We start from the raw sequence: 16,145 nt of genomic DNA on the forward strand, positions 1-16,145 counted from the left end.
TAGAGTGGATCCGTCTACAGAGGCAAAATAACGCCAGTTTTGCGTTTCTTCGACCTCATGAAATACCTCGTACGATCACTATTATACATGTTCTCAACTAGTGTTAACAATAAGTGATCGGATTTCGCTTCCGCATACCGGTAGCATTATCGGCTGTTAAAGAAGAACCAAAACGTGTGCGAGTCTGCAGATAATCGTTTTTTGACAATCTCCGTTGCAATGTCTGGCATTTTTGAATATTTCTGAATGTTGTAGACATTGACGAGAGGTTAAGTTGCAACATGTATTCAACGCTCTTCTCAGCAATCGTTTTTCACTGGTATATTTACCAATTTAATTATGTGGTTTAGTGTACCGGTTTTCGACACTTATCTATGAGTGAGCGTATGATCTACTTGGCCTGCTGCCTGAAAGCCTTAACACTGTATTGTAAATAACATGAACTTTGTACCCTACGGGTGAGAGAGCATCGTTGTTATCACGTGTGGCACTGATGCACTCCGATTTACTCCTTCACTCAAAACGATTGAAAATTACACGTCCATATCTCATACCCTGTTGAACTCAGGTTGTAACGATTGAACACAGTGAAAGAACATTATGCGTACTTAGACGGGTTGCCGGAGTTTCGTCTTTTATGACTGTTGCCCGTCACAAACTGAACAGTGTGCTCTAAGTTCAAAGGCAAAAATTTAGCAATCCGAACAGTCCTAGTGTTGCTAGATACGGTGTTTTTAATTCGGAAAATGCTTAGAAACACTGTACACCTGTTTTATCTTTAGTGAGAGTTGCATTGCGCATCTCAAGAAAATCCATGAAGTTTCTAAACTGTGACCTTCCGACCAGAGCTGAGAACATACAACTGTGCTGCCACGAGCAGCTGAACAGCAGTGTGATTAGCTCTCGTTTAGTTGGGATATGGAGCCACTGATCCTTCCATCATAGGAGACACATCATGTGGTCAGGTATTGACTGGCTGCTAGAGCAACGACTTCTGAAATAGAAGTTTTATCAACCTTGGGAAATTCTTCTTCTTATGAGTCACTTGTAGATCGATGGTAGTGTGAGCAGATCTGGTGACACCAGGAGATGAGATGTCTATGATTGGAGAAGCAACGGTAATATATATCCTGCCTGAATCAGAGCTTATCACAATGCTGTTTAGCCGCCAAACGGTTGTGTATGCAGTCGCTGACATGAAAATCGTGGTTTCATGGCTCTCTGGAGTTTCGAGAGATGCGCCAACAAAATGCTCACAACAAGGACGAAATCTTTATAGTGTTTCTTGACTTTTGAGCGCAACGGAACAAAATCTCATTTAAAAATCTGTTGAGCAAAAATTGTTCAGTTCATGTGAAAGCTAAAACAGTATTATTGCCTTATCACTTAAAATATTAGTATTCCTGATGTCATATTCGAATTTTCATCCACAGGGACAATTTTTTTCGAAATCAGTGATACGATATAGGTTTTGGTGCGGAGAAAAATTAAAGGGACAGGAAATCTATTCTGTTTCTTTACTGGACGAAGAGCACAGTTCATAAGTAAGAGTCGAGGGTGATTGCTTGGTCACTTTATTGTTTGGTCTATTCGGCGAGGCAAAAAACGGGCTGAAATTCTAGCTGGTCGTCAAGTTTCCAGTAAGCTTGCCTGTTCTGAAGCTGGGGGATAATTCAACAATATTTGCTGATACACCAGCAGCGTCGTTCATTAGGACAAAGCCTTTTCTCAACTGGCTCCAGAGCTGTCGGGGAAATCTAGATCTCCTAAGCATATCGTTGTTGTATTGAAATATAAACCCCTGGTTCTTCATAAAACTCAGTTGTTACAAACCTCTTGCAATTCTCATTTCACAGTTGACGGGCGCTGATGAAATTGTTTGTGTTTCAAACACCTGTGCTCATACGGTCGGAGTTAGGCAAACCTACTAGGCTCGTTACACCCAAAACACGAAACCTTTACAAAAAGCAATTTTAAGGGCAAATCTGTATTAGACCACCGATGTTACTTTGAAGAATACGTGCTACATGTTAGTCCAAATCAAGAATTACTCCAACAATCCTCGGAGGTGCCTTACTCTCGAGCGGAGTTCTCCACCGAAACATCACAATCCTCCAGTGGTCCATTCGAATTTTCAGAAAAAAAAGGTTTTTCCCACAAGAAGCTTAAATTTTTCACCTAAGGAATCGCTCGCGGAGCCAGTCACACTGCACCGAGTGCCACAATTCTGAATGATTATCGCGTTAAATCATGTTTAGGCGAGATGCAAAAACGTGTCGCCGTTTGTTACAGTGTTTAGCTGCTAAACTCGAAAAGTAGTGGATTTTAATTCACTGAAGATTTTCGTACCTGTAGTAGTGCCGTCTTTTTCTTATGAATTACTTTGAACTGTATGATGTAACTTAATCCGATGGTCTCAGACGGATCGGCGCAAGTGTCGTGCTGAAATCAACAGCAAGGTTAAGACGACCCATGTTCGGATCCTTCAAGAAGGGGTTCATCAGAAGTCGAACACAACTTTTCCCATTTTCCTATCCTCTTAAAAAGACCAACCAAGTTGGAAAAAGGACGTCCCAAGTTTGTTTTCTGTCTGCTTTTACGACGTGTACATAAAGTCTCACTGATGAATTTTTCGGAGTTCCAAGATAAACAGCAAAGGTTATCTATATCCCATACTGGCTTATATTGTTTACATTTCTGCCCAGTGCTAGATGTCTGGTACATCTGGTGAATCTTTTGTACACTTCGGTTATGAAACTTGCCTTTATCATCATTCGACTACGGCGTGCTTCATACATTCGGTCAAATTAGATAGTGATTGCAACGGATGAAACTTAAATCCGCAGAAGTAATGCTGTACTCACTATAAATGTCAGTATGAACTATTAAATAAGGCAATTAACTCAAATAAAAGGGTTACAACAACGCAATAAAACTCCATAATGTTCATTACTTGCTTTTAAACAAAAGACGACAAAATTCTGGTGCCAATCTAGGGGGTCATACTCCCAACAAATTGGAAACAGTGATAGATTCGAATTGCAGACGATAACCCAAAAAACTTAGACGTTCCCCCTCTGTCGTTGAACGGCGCCACCGTGGACCAAGCAGATGACCACCAGATTCGAACTTAACAGCTGTAACTCTAACATAAAACTAACTGACTGACATATTACATTAACGAGAACGTAGATGATGGAATATGAGCTCGAAATTGACCTTGCGACGTCTAAATCAACGTACAGATAGATTAAATATATTTTGGTTATTGGATAACACCTAGGCGTCTTCCCATTTTGTAAGTGACCTGACCGACTCAATAACTTTGCTTGCAGGCAAGTTTTGCTGAAATGTGTGCTGCCAAAACCCAAGAACTATAAACTGATGTATTGAATTTTTACAATACCGTCCATTTTATAAAGTATCCTCTCCTAAATGCCAAACACTTTAGCAGGTAAAGCAATAGCTTTAGACTGTATTACACTAACTGTTCCCTTGGCGCTGCCTTATAGACACAATTATAAGTAGTCATGAGCTACCTACAGTTGGTAGCGAAATCCGGTTGGGAAATATCTGTTTCGCCGGAAAATTTGTTTTCTTACAGCCATTTTATACACTGTTCTGGCAAAATTAGCAGATGTTTTGCCGCAACACAGTGGTTATCGATTAAAAATCCATATCAAATTAAACCATATTACCCATATTACAATATTACACTACCCAACGCACAACCACCAACCCACCGCTACGCACTGCACGTTCCCCAGCAGATGTTTTGCCGCAACACAGTGGCTATCGATTAAAAATCCATATCAAATTAAACCATATTACCCATATTACAATATTACACTACCCAACGCACAACCACCAACCCACCGCTGCGCACTGCTACGTTCCCCAATAACGCACTGATGATGTCACCTCGATTGGTGGTGAAACGTTTGCAATCAAATTACCCAAGTCAGCGAACAACCCAACGATCATCATAAACCATATTAAGCCAATTGAAAACCACGGTGGCCTCCGACGATCAAACCCTGTGAATAGGGTACTTTGTTTCATGTCAGGCAGATATTAACACGGAAGAAGCCAACCCTGTTACCTTCACAGTCACTTGCCCGTAGGTCTACCACACTGTCCAAAGTGACAGTGAAACTCCGAGGAGCAAATATCGTCACTTCGTCTCAACAGTGAAGCAGGCTTTCTTCCAACGTCTGATTCAGATTTAAACGCAAAAATGTCTCCAGTCAAACGAACCGTGTATTGTTGCTATTTTCCACCAATGCCTGGAAAAAGCAGGATCCTTTTATGTTTCATCTGCTTGTCAAACGCACAGTAGTAACAATGTTTCTGATGCCACCGCTCGTTCCATTTTGGGATCCTGCTATGATTTTTGGAAAAGCGTGCGATTCGTGTGTTAGAGGGAACGGTTTTTTTCACTAGGCTCATCCAGAGCCGAACACATTTGTTTTCAAATTCCACTGTCTTCAAAAATGCTGCCACAAGGAGCAACCGGAAAACAGCTGGTTTAATCCGTCTGGTCGTTCCGACATGGGCGAAATGTTAAAGGCCAGATGAACAACCGACCTTCAGCCATCATTAAACATTGCTTATCCCCCTCACTTTCGCGAATTAGCACTTTGTTTACGAAGGGTTGTGCAGCTCAAAGGCCCTCTGCTGATCAGCGCCAGTGTGGCAATGAGAAAGTATGTTTCAGTCATAGTGTACCCAGCCGGTTACGCTCGGTCCGTAGTTCATCATTCTTCTCGGTCAAGAACACCATTTCTAACGTTAATTCTGACGCCATTATTTATGTCACCTAACAAGTTGAAGCCATGAAACACTTATGGATCGATGGGCAGGAAATAAAAGTGTCATGTGTCAAGCCTAGAAATTTCCAAAAGCATAAGACTCTACCGTCCCATCTTCAGAAACTTGCATTCGCCGTGCAGTTTCGTTTAATTCTTTTATCCTACTCAGAATTAAAGTACCTCTAAGCATGTCAAATGCATTAGCTGAGGCTGACAAGGTGTCAAAATAATGGTGGCTCCTGTCGCGCTCACCGCTGCTTAGGTGGCCGTTGATCTATTCGCCGACCTCGACAACTGGCTAACATTCTGTTCTCCACCAATTGCAGTTAAGTGGGCACCTGCTTGCGTTCATATAGTTTAAAAGGGATACCCGAAATTCGTTCATGCAAATGAATCATTGAACTCCTATTCACTGTTCGCAATCTGTGTTCTAATATGTAGATCCTGAATTCGATTGGTTCGTTGAATAGCTTGTTTTATTTTGGAGGGTTTTTCGGTCCCCGCTCTCATCACGTGATAGCAGATATCAGTAGTGTGGCAAATTGCAAGCATAAAAAACTGCATTTGAAATGCTTGAGGATCCTTCGCTTCTAAGTGGAAATTCGGAATTAAACAAAACTGTACGACAAATGCAAATTTCTAAGAATGAAACGTCAGCCTTCTACTTTTAGAATTTACGTCTGAATGGAGCACCTACCAAACGTACAAATAGTTTTATTTATTTGGGTCACAGCTGTAACCACTGGTAAGGAGAAAATTCAAAAGACACATAGAATGACCATAAATGGATAATAGAAGTGAAGCTGTTTGAACCATTTTTCCGTACTCAGATATGCACTTCTATACACTGCAGATGTTTCGACCTACCGGTGTAACGTGAATACTACTGATGAAGCATGCGAGTAGCCTACTTTCTCATAAATTTGTTTCGCGTCTGTTAAAAAGTGAGATTTCTTACGGAATTCGTGCAACTGCTTTGTGCTAATATGTAGATCCTGAATTCGATTGGTTCGTTGAATAGCTTGTTTTATTTTGGAGGGTTTTTCGGTCCCCGCTCTCATCACGTGATAGCAGATATCAGTAGTGTGGCAAATTGCAAGCATAAAAAACTGCATTTGAAATGCTTGAGGATCCTTCGCTTCTAAGTGGAAATTCGGAATTAAACAAAACTGTACGACAAATGCAAATTTCTAAGAATGAAACGTCAGCCTTCTACTTTTAGAATTTACGTCTGAATGGAGCACCTACCAAACGTACAAATAGTTTTATTTATTTGGGTCACAGCTGTAACCACTGGTAAGGAGAAAATTCAAAAGACACATAGAATGACCATAAATGGATAATAGAAGTGAAGCTGTTTGAACCATTTTTCCGTACTCAGATATGCACTTCTATACACTGCAGATGTTTCGACCTACCGGTGTAACGTGAATACTACTGATGAAGCATGCGAGTAGCCTACTTTCTCATAAATCTGTTTCGCGTCTGTTAAAAAGTGAGATTTCTTACGGAATTCGTGGAACTGCTTTGTAGCATTTGCATACATTTGAGTAATAGTAAATCAGTACCCGGGAAAGTTCAGTGAGATGAGTTTGAGAAGAAGACGGAAATTCAGGTTTTATAAACAAGATGCATGTGAGAGTTTTGCTTCCCTGTCCAATAGTCTGTAACTGTTCATTTGGTGTTTTCCAATAAACCACTCCGTGGCGAGAGCCTTTTTCTTTTCACCAGCAGTTGACCTCCGACACCCGTTCCAGACTAACGAGATTTTTCACCCAGCTTCCTTGTCTGAAACAGTTCTTGCACTCGGGCTGTTTTATTCGATAATTGGCAACGAAACTTGCTCTCCCTCACCCTGGACACCTGAAACATATTGCCGTCGCTAGGCTTATTTTTACGTAGTGTTTGAATGTAAGTTACATCCCAATTATTATTGAATGACGTGGGAATTGGTGATCGAGAAAAACAACAAAGCACTGACGTCTTGGCAGGAGCTTTCACAAAAGATTTTGACGGCCACAAAGCAATAGGTTTTTTTAAATACTGGAAGCAGGGGGCGGGCAGTAGAAAAGGTCAAAGTAAACCGTGCAACTTCATACTCCCATGCAAATGACTAACCACAGCATGTGGAGAATACCTGAAGAAAATCAGGCCTTAATTCTATTTCCACCACTCCTTTCACCACAGTGCTACGCTGTTAGCTTATTACGATGCGTGGCTGTTAAATGGGCGATGTACTGACAAGACGTGAAAACATAGTTGATGTAGAAAACACGCTAAAACAGCTCCCTTAAAAAATTCACCACGTGATCAACAAGTGGTCATTACAGTCGAACGCATCAACTCTGAACACCTAGATTAAAGTTTTATCTGTCTAGTACCCTACGTGAGATTTTCCGTATAAATAGAAGCACAAATAAGACGATACTGGGGACAAATCACTGCCATTCTTAGGACGGCAACACAACGAAAAGTTCTTCCATGAAGTCGCCACTACAGTCTCACATTGATGACGTCATTCTAGTAAAACTTATGTCTAGTAATCATAGGCTCACTTAAGGGGAACTTCATAATCCAGAGATTCGGCTTGATTCGTTTGTGTGTTCCGTGTGTGGGTAAGTGTTAGTCCGGCAAATGGTGTTGAATTTGGATTGAAGTAGAAGTGGTAGTTTGACTAAAGGGCAACTAGATCGGCCGTATTTGGACCGATATGATAAGCTCAAAGTCAAAAGAAACCGCCTGTGGGCTCTCTAGATGTTTTCAGTAATACTATGAATACCAAGGGTATCTATATTTTTGTAGGTTCTTTTTCAACTTCTCTATTCAAGGAAAACTCAAAAGATAGATGCTGCTGGAGCTTTCAGGTAAAAAAGTCCAAAACCTCTCTTGACTGAGAATTTCTCCACCATTTGTGCCTCACTCCCCTTCTTTCAACTAGAAGTAAACAAATAATGCATTTTCAGCGTCCACGTTACGCCATATTGCATCTCATAGTAAAAATCACAGAAAAATAGCATAGTAAAACCATATCAGATGTCAGTGGCTGTTGCTTCTTGGTCGAAGAATTTTCAGCAAGCCTATGAGTGGTGCATTACGAATATAAATGTATCGCGATATCTCGAATATTGTGCCAACTGAAACATGAGGCGGTCTGTGTGCAGCACATTCAGTTGTAGAGTATCGTAAACAAGAGGTTCAGTTGAGTCTCTCGTGAAAACCGAATTGATTTGCAAATGAGTGTATTCCTCAAAAGCATTCCAATTTGGGTTCAATTTGAACATAGCTTGACGGAAATTCGGAGACTGCGCCTAACTAATGGGCCCCTAGAAAGGGAAGTCGGTCGTGGGCTGTCGAAAAATTTTCAGCAGTCTTGTGAGTAGTGCATTACGAATAAACGTGACAGCTTCTCAGCTAAACATGATTTGCAATTTACAATAAACAGCCATTTTGATTTCTCTGAGTAGCAGGTGACAAGTCTTTTGACAAGTGATATAGCCCAACCTGAACCCATTGTCGATCATATGTTTTATCAATCCACCCCCATTAGAGATCAAAAGCCTGACCAAACATTTTGTGAGTCTATCATGCGTGACTTGCACCAAACTTCAGCTTTTCATGCGAAGTTGCATGCAGTGTTATTTGATTCACTTCACTAAAACTGTGGGAAAACACATCTGAGGTTAACTTCAACTAACTTAACTGGATTAGTTAGGGGTGGTGGACTTTTGGCGTTGTCCTTGAATTCAGGAGGCACTGAGATTATGGAAGGATTTAGCATCGTATTTGCACTGAAATATTCGCTTAGGCTTTCGAACAAAAAACAATTAAGTGACAGGGCTAACTGCATTTGAAACACCAAAATCTTCAGGCATGACACTCGAAGTTGCTAAGACATCCTTGACAACCCACAACCGGTCTCGTCCTTCTTCGAACTCATCACATAGGCATATTCACTGAGTTTCTTTCAACATTATATTTTGCTTGAACACAAATTTTACGCACCTGGAGAAATATTCTCATTTCCCAACACATTGTTGTTAACAGAGGGTTCAACCGAATCTCGGCTGCAGCTCCGGTGTATGGTACTCACCTTATGGGCAATAAGTTCCGTCCCTATAATCTACTGAGGTAACCAGAATACCAAACCCACCGAGACGGCCTTTGTGAAGTACACCCTGTTTAAGAAAATCACAGACGACTTTCAGCTGAGGTGATTCTGTCAAGTCTATGTAAGTCAAAATTAGTGTTCAAATGAGTGTTACCCTGGCTGAGGCGGTCTTGTACAGCACATTCAGCCGAGTAAGAACATCATTAGAGAGAGATTCAACAAGATCCACCGGCCACCGATCTCCGGATGGCCACCAGAGACACTGATTCCACGAAACGCCTAGGAACTTAAACTATGAACGAAAATCGCCAATCTTCCCCAATTTCCGGATACAAAGCTGGTGCCGATCAATGCATTGAGCAAGCAATCTGGAAGGCCAGATTCATGAAAGCAATCACTCAATTCCAGACATCTACTAAGACTCTCAGCTCCTCTAGATATCGACCATACAGACAGCGCCCTCCTTCACAGGCTTGCATGAAACCCAGGAAGCAAGAGTCAGTGTTGATCAAGGTCAAACAACGCCACGGCACTATGCAGCGCGTTGCATCCTCCAGATCAAGGTCAAACAACGCCCCGGCAATATGCAGCGTGTCGCATCCTCCAACCAAAGCCATATCGCGCGCGTCAGCATTGGACCAAGTTCAGACAGTGTCCCTCCAATAAATAGCTTGAGACCGTTGTATTCTCGCACTCGCGAGCACTCACGCTCTCACACTCGCTTTTTCGGAATATAGCTGTTGTGTTCCCTTCTGTGAGTCTTTTTTCCGGCACTAGGCACCGGAGCGGGTCAGCAGTCAGATACAACAGATTGGCGAATCAGCAGATAAAACACAAGTGATTATCGTGGGTCGTCAGGTGAGCACATCGGCACAAAACTGCCAACACACCCAAGTAAAACTCGCTATTTTTTTTTCCAAACGGAACCCATTAAGCGGTAATTGTTTTTATGATAACACCAGAAACGGTTTGTCTAGCTAACCACTTCGTTTGGCCTGAGTTTTTCAATGTATTTCTACGAAGGTGGTGTACAGTAGCCTAATAACAAGGGATAAAATTTTTTTCAAAATATACAATACTGTCCTTTAGGATGTTGTTTTGTAAAAGGGGATGGCTAGAGAGCGATGTTGCTTAACTTTGGCTTCCGTTACAGTCTCATAGCTGAGTTGTTTTGGATGATGAAACGAATAATTTGACTACTCATGCATAAATTATGCGTTTGTTGACTTTGAACTATTTTACTGAGAACTACGGTTCTAACCGCTCAGGAACATGACGGTTGGACCACCACGGCTTAAATGTTCAAAAACTAATAATTAGAAATTCCAATATAGTATTTATCAAATCTATACATAAAGTACACGCAACGTTGCATAAACTTTGTTGTCGGTGTTGGGTTAAAGGAGTTCTTACTGTACTTTACCGTTGGTAATCAAAAAATCGAAAATAAACCAAACGGGTTTGCAACGTACAATTCAGCTAGGGAAGCATTAAACAGTCGCTTGAATAAAGGACAAACTGAATTTTTTTCTAAAAATCAACATCTTTTCAAAATATTAGGGCAACAAAGCATAGAGGTGGTTCTTATCAGGCTCCTTCGCAGAATGAGGCACNGATTCATAGGACTCTTGCGTATAAAGTAATCAGACCGCTTGTATTTCGCTCGCAACCTTATTCGATATTACACACCCGTTATTGAAGGCAACATAAACTAGGCATATATGAGGGAGTAATGGTGACAGTCGCTATCGGCCTAAGCATGATAGTCCAATAATGGGCACTATAATTAGCCTTTATAGACGAAAGTACGGGTGTCATACGCCAGCTTTGCCTTGCCCAGCAGTATTGCAGCAACTTTTCTGGATCAGTTACATCTGTACTATACGGTGTCTGCTAGTTTGATCACTTTATATGTAACTATTGGTGAAGTGAAACCGTGCTTCCTGGGCTTTGGCTCATGGTCTCTCTTCTGTCTTCTATGCACGGAAATTTTTGTGAACCCCTACGTCCGGAGAATCACTTTTCCCTGGTGCTTTCATAGCCTGTATACTACACAACAAAAAATGCTCCCCGATGACTCGTTACCGAGATGGCTCAGAGCGCAAAGGTCAGAGGTTCAAAGTCGACCTCTGCATCTCGACTGCTCCTGTCTAGGCCTGGACAACCTGGCAGTATCCCAGCCCTCGTGCTTCCTTCGGGTGGGATGGCAGCTAGGGACCGAAAGAGCGGTAGACTATTTTATTTTTATGACTAACTATTTAAGTTAGAATAAATAACCATATGGTTGACTACTCTTACGTAGTGTACGTACGTAGTGTAGTCTTAATGTGCCAGCTCTTGCAACCAATCGACTGGCTTATAAAATATCTTATTCATACTCACAGGACTCTTGCTTTGGTGATGTTATAGCTGGGCGAGAATATGAGAAACAGTCGTGTTAACAAATATGTCTTGGTTACATTCAAGCTTTTTCAAGACAGTTGACATCTGGCAATCCGACTTCAGGAATGTCTATCAGTAGATGGGGTCATATATTCATATCAAGCGTTCAGGGGAACATGCTCGTTACCCTGCTACGTACCCCATATATATCCACCTGGCTTCAGCAAGTGGCGACCAGGAACGCAATCGAAACTCGCCGAGTGTCATGTTAACGGGCGTCCGAAATTCTACGTAAATCAGTTTGTAACAAATTACTGGTATGACATTTAGCGGTAAAACCAAAGTCAAACATAAAAATAGCATGGCCTTTACTGAGAAAATCGACTGTAAAAATTCTCAAGACAGTGCTATCTACCAAGGATTATTTCACCGGTTTTTTCCCCAAACATTTCAAAGCAAAAATACGACAATTAACAATGAAAGATAGTTTGCGCTCTTTTTTGAAAAACTCTCAACACAATTATCCACATCAAAAAGTGAAAACCAGAGTGAATTTAGTTTCGTTACTATTGCATTTTACCCTCACCACCGAAACTTTTGACATGCGAAGCGGTTATTTCGTTACTCCTCTAGTAGCGCAAGCCATAGATGGATGTGCTTTCAAGATTCCCGTTGAAAGCACATTATTGTGGCCGTTGTGTCAATGACATTTCTACCTCAGTAACCAAACTCGAGTAGTTGCCTTTTCTTCTGCACCACTTCCATGAGGCTCAAATTCCCATCAAATCTCGTAGGACTTGGAAACAGACGCTTTGTCACATGTCCTGGACATGAAACTCCCCGAGCTCCTGCGTTTTCTCATAGTTTGTAAGCGGGAAACCAACCTTTGGAACAGAATTGGAGCTCTGTCCATTGTTTTACTGAGAGAATGATGAAAATCTTCACCGAGAGCTTGTTAGCGTAGGAGCCAGGATTGTTGCGGGGAAGTGGGTTCCTTGAAGTTTCAGCCTCTTTACCTAACTAATTACTATGATTACTTCGTCAGCAGACGGCACATGGACAGTTGTCTTTTGCATATCAATCTGTGTCTGCATGGCTTTGTTTAAATCTGAACCTACTGCCATACACGTTTTTTGTAACGTTTACATCGAGAACACTCCTATAAAGCGCCGCTCAGTTGAGCTGGTACTCGGTCAGGGAAAATAACTGGTTGTGAACCATAGCAGGCACTGAGATTAGGTAAGGTTTGTATGCAAGTAGTATTGCTCAAATCCGCCAGCACCCCAAGCCGTTTGGCCGTAATTCACTCAGGTAAAGCTGCCAACCCGTTACAACAAACAAATGGTCTGCAGCTTCCATCGTAGAGAGGCCTTCACGCCGTAGGTCATTTGTTTAACCTCCGATTTCAAGCCATTTGATTGAACTTGTGACCCCTAACTATTTGAAAAAACACCTTCATTTGTAGTCTGAATCGAAAAAATACTTGTCATCCGTGGTTCAACTCTGTGAGGTTTTCAATTCGCTTAATTAATTCCGCGTATTAAAAATATGGGCGCTCAAAATCTGGGTGGCTACATAAATAACCAGAAAACGTAAATTTTCTGAAATTCTCCTCAATATGAGCTTTTTTCTCATCAAAAAATAAAATGCTTTCATCTCACCACTAAAAATATTTATCGATCTGTCAAAATTTCAAGGCTAGGCGGATTGCAAACAACCTAGAGTGAAACGGTAGAACTAACGTTCAGGCCAGTCCTTCTCAAAAACGTTCCCAAGACAGTTTCCTAGAGCATCTACGTATTAGGAGGGATACTGAGTCGTGGCATTGTTGTGGAGAGAATGGAGGTTAACGCAGTGAGTGACGGTTTCCAAGGACGAATGTGCAAATCTTGTACAAAAGTTAGAACCACTTATCGTTTTCGAAAAAGTTTGGTGAAAATCGGTAGATTTATGGCTGGACAACGTTTCGCTTTTGACACCATAGATTCGTCAGGCTCCGAGGTTGGTCGGGATTTAAGGCGGAAGGAGAACCAATCAGTTAAGTCAAGCGAAATCCCTGTTGGGTGTCGGCCGAGGGATTTTAGTGTGTTAGAGTGGTTGAACAAGTGTTGGGTTGGCGGGGAAACCTACATGTGTTTGGGTCCAGACCAGGGTCTAGTTCTTCCGGTTCGGTTTATTTGATGGTTCCTCTTGAACTTCGTTTGAACCTTCTGTTAGTCTGTGTGGATGAGCTAGCGCTAAGAACCACTTGGTTGAAGGAAGTAAAACATGAGGAGTAGAAACTCTTTCAAATTGTGTGGATGATTTGATTTCACGCCAGAATAAACACAACAAAATTCACATAAACCGAATGAGTAGGTCTTCACAAACTGACTTACTGACATCCAAAAGTAGCCTGTGTTTTTGTGACCATTGTTCCCCGGAAAATCCGAGAAATGCCGAGCTGTGACAAACATACAAACCACCGTCTGACAGCGATACGTTTGGGATCACATATAACTTGCTGTAGCCGATTGGGGTGCCCTCTGGTCGCTCCCAGCGGTATTGTACCTGTTGTGGATTAATCTCCAGCGGTAGTTCGACAGAGCAGTTCAGTACTACTCGTTTCCCGGTGAAAACTGTCCATCTACGTACCACGGCTGGTTGTGCCGGTCGAAGAATACCATGAATGGAGTGAAGAAATTGCGCTTCTGTTTGCCACAAACCAAGGAGCAACAACACATTGAGCCAGCAACCCACCATGTTCGGAGGCTGAAAATTGGATTTTGCCCCAACCGAACCGTAAGTTGCCACTCGTGACGTTAACGAAGGTGACTCAGACGTCTGACGCCTTGTTGGCCACGCGATGTCGGCCCCGACCGAGAATACCGGCTGTCAGCGAAAAGTACACCCAACACATTCATATATGATCGATCGAGGGACGGACAGACCGTGGACAAAATTTATCGGCACACATGTCGGTGTGTCTGCAGCTACAGAGAGTGTGCAACCTAGTTAGTAAGTTTAGCCACAACAGACCTCTTAGTCAGTCCACGGAATCACGCAGACGTTAAGATCGCTGTGCCCCAGCGCACGTGTCTCACGGTCTTTTTGTGTTTCGGCAGTCTGACCACGGCGGACCAAACGCAGCTAGCTGTTCCCAGTTTCCTTAAGCATTCCGTACTGGTGGGAATGGATGTAGGAAACCGAATTGAGCATTCTTGACACGACATCCTGTCCAATTGGTTTCTGAAACTTCTCGGTACGTTATTAACGGCTTCGGTGTTCTTGAGGTTCATCAGGTAGGCAAGTTCCATCACTCTTGTGTTCAATGGAAGGAACAAACGGTGTGCAATCGGCGAAATGCGTTCATTCGCAAACCAATCATCAATTCTCATCACTACTCTCTTACAGCATCATTCTCATTAAGTGCATAGCTAAGCAGTGAAAGGAATTTGTCCTGAATAAATTTGACGTGGGATAAAGGGACTTTGAAAAACTGACCAGCTCATAGGTCGATACAACTAGACTTGTCATACTGAAAATGTGATTGGCGTTGGAATGGACGTTTTTTGTATAGCATGAGGCAGAGAAAAATATACACAAACGAAAATTCTATCTGTGGCGAAATTTTCCAACTTAATGAGTGGTTGTCCGCAAAAAATTGTTTTAGAGAATTCCATCTAATCTACTCAAATATCAGACTCTTTGTCGGTCACTATGTGATGAAAGTTACCACTGAATCGAAGCCACAAGCGATAGATTTCCGGTGATATATGAACATGCTTTATTGAAGTAAAACTCTGGCGATGTAAACCACCGCGGTTACAAATGTCCTTAGCACCACCTGATTAGGGGTTTTTCTAACTGTCGTACATTCACCGAAAACACTCACTCATCACCCTTCAGGAATTTAGCCCGCAGAGTACGGCCTGCACTAGCATTGCAGCGGTGTCGCACCGGCCTCGAAAATCAAATGTCCAAAGTCTACATCTCTGTCTTTTTTACACCAGTATCCCACTGGAATACATCAGGCCTGTTTGTGAGAAAACTAAGCCCCAAATAGCAAAGGTGTCACAGGTCTCGGAAAATTTGAATGTATCGATCTTGAGTCGATTGCAAAATGGAACCGAACAAAGGGAAGATGAACACACTAACATGTTCAACAGAATTTAGAGACATTTTGCCCAGGTTCTAGCACGTAGTGTTGAGCAGTATTGAACGGCATTCTATAGAGGAAAATGTCGGCAGCTCAGGTAGCGTAGATGGTCTTTGGCTTGGTGGCTGAGCTGGGTAATTTGATTGCAAACGTTTCACAACCAATCGAGGTGACATCATCAGTGCGTTATTGGGGAGCGTAGTTGTGAGTAACGGAGGGTTAGTAGCATTATATCCAAATGACAGTTTATGAAACCCCGGAATGAGCGTTGACCCCATCTGATAAAAATGAATTGTCATTTCTAGCCTGCTTTTGTTACTTCTAACGTATGAAAAGCAGCACTGTGTGCTGTTTCAGGTATTGCAACCTACTCTTATTTTAAAACTTTATATTATTTAAATGTAATTCTGCGACGAGAGCATACCGAAATTGCAACTGCAATAAATATGTCCTACATTGGCTTTTTTTAATTTTTTGACTAGCAGCTGTCTGAATCAGTTGCTTGGAACAATCACTTATCCGGGCCACCACCACCTAGGTTCATTACAGGTGAGTCATCTGGGTTGAATGAAAGTAAAAGCAGGGCTGATTCACCTCATATTTATCGTCCACCTGGAAGATTTTACAGGGTGTCGGTAAAAACCGACTGATGAAGTTTATCATCGACTTTCAGGTTATACGGGTTTAGACTTCAGCGTGTTTACTG

General features: G+C 42.0%; 1 protein-coding gene across 1 annotated transcript in view; it reads right to left on the minus strand.

Moving 5' to 3' along the window:
- Nucleotides 1-16,145, minus strand: part of T265_05497 (hypothetical protein) — a gene marked incomplete at both ends in the record, with an annotated part of 114,439 nt that overhangs the window by 27,870 nt on the left and 70,424 nt on the right. Inside the window, one exon of the mRNA XM_009170519.1 lies at nt 13,680-14,172. Coding sequence (XP_009168783.1) covers nt 13,680-14,172 — 493 coding nt within the window. The remainder of the gene's footprint in view (nt 1-13,679; nt 14,173-16,145) is intronic.

The sequence above is a fragment of the Opisthorchis viverrini genome, assembly GCF_000715545.1.
Source record: "Opisthorchis viverrini unplaced genomic scaffold opera_v5_110, whole genome shotgun sequence".
NCBI classification, from domain to species: domain Eukaryota; kingdom Metazoa; phylum Platyhelminthes; class Trematoda; order Opisthorchiida; family Opisthorchiidae; genus Opisthorchis; species Opisthorchis viverrini.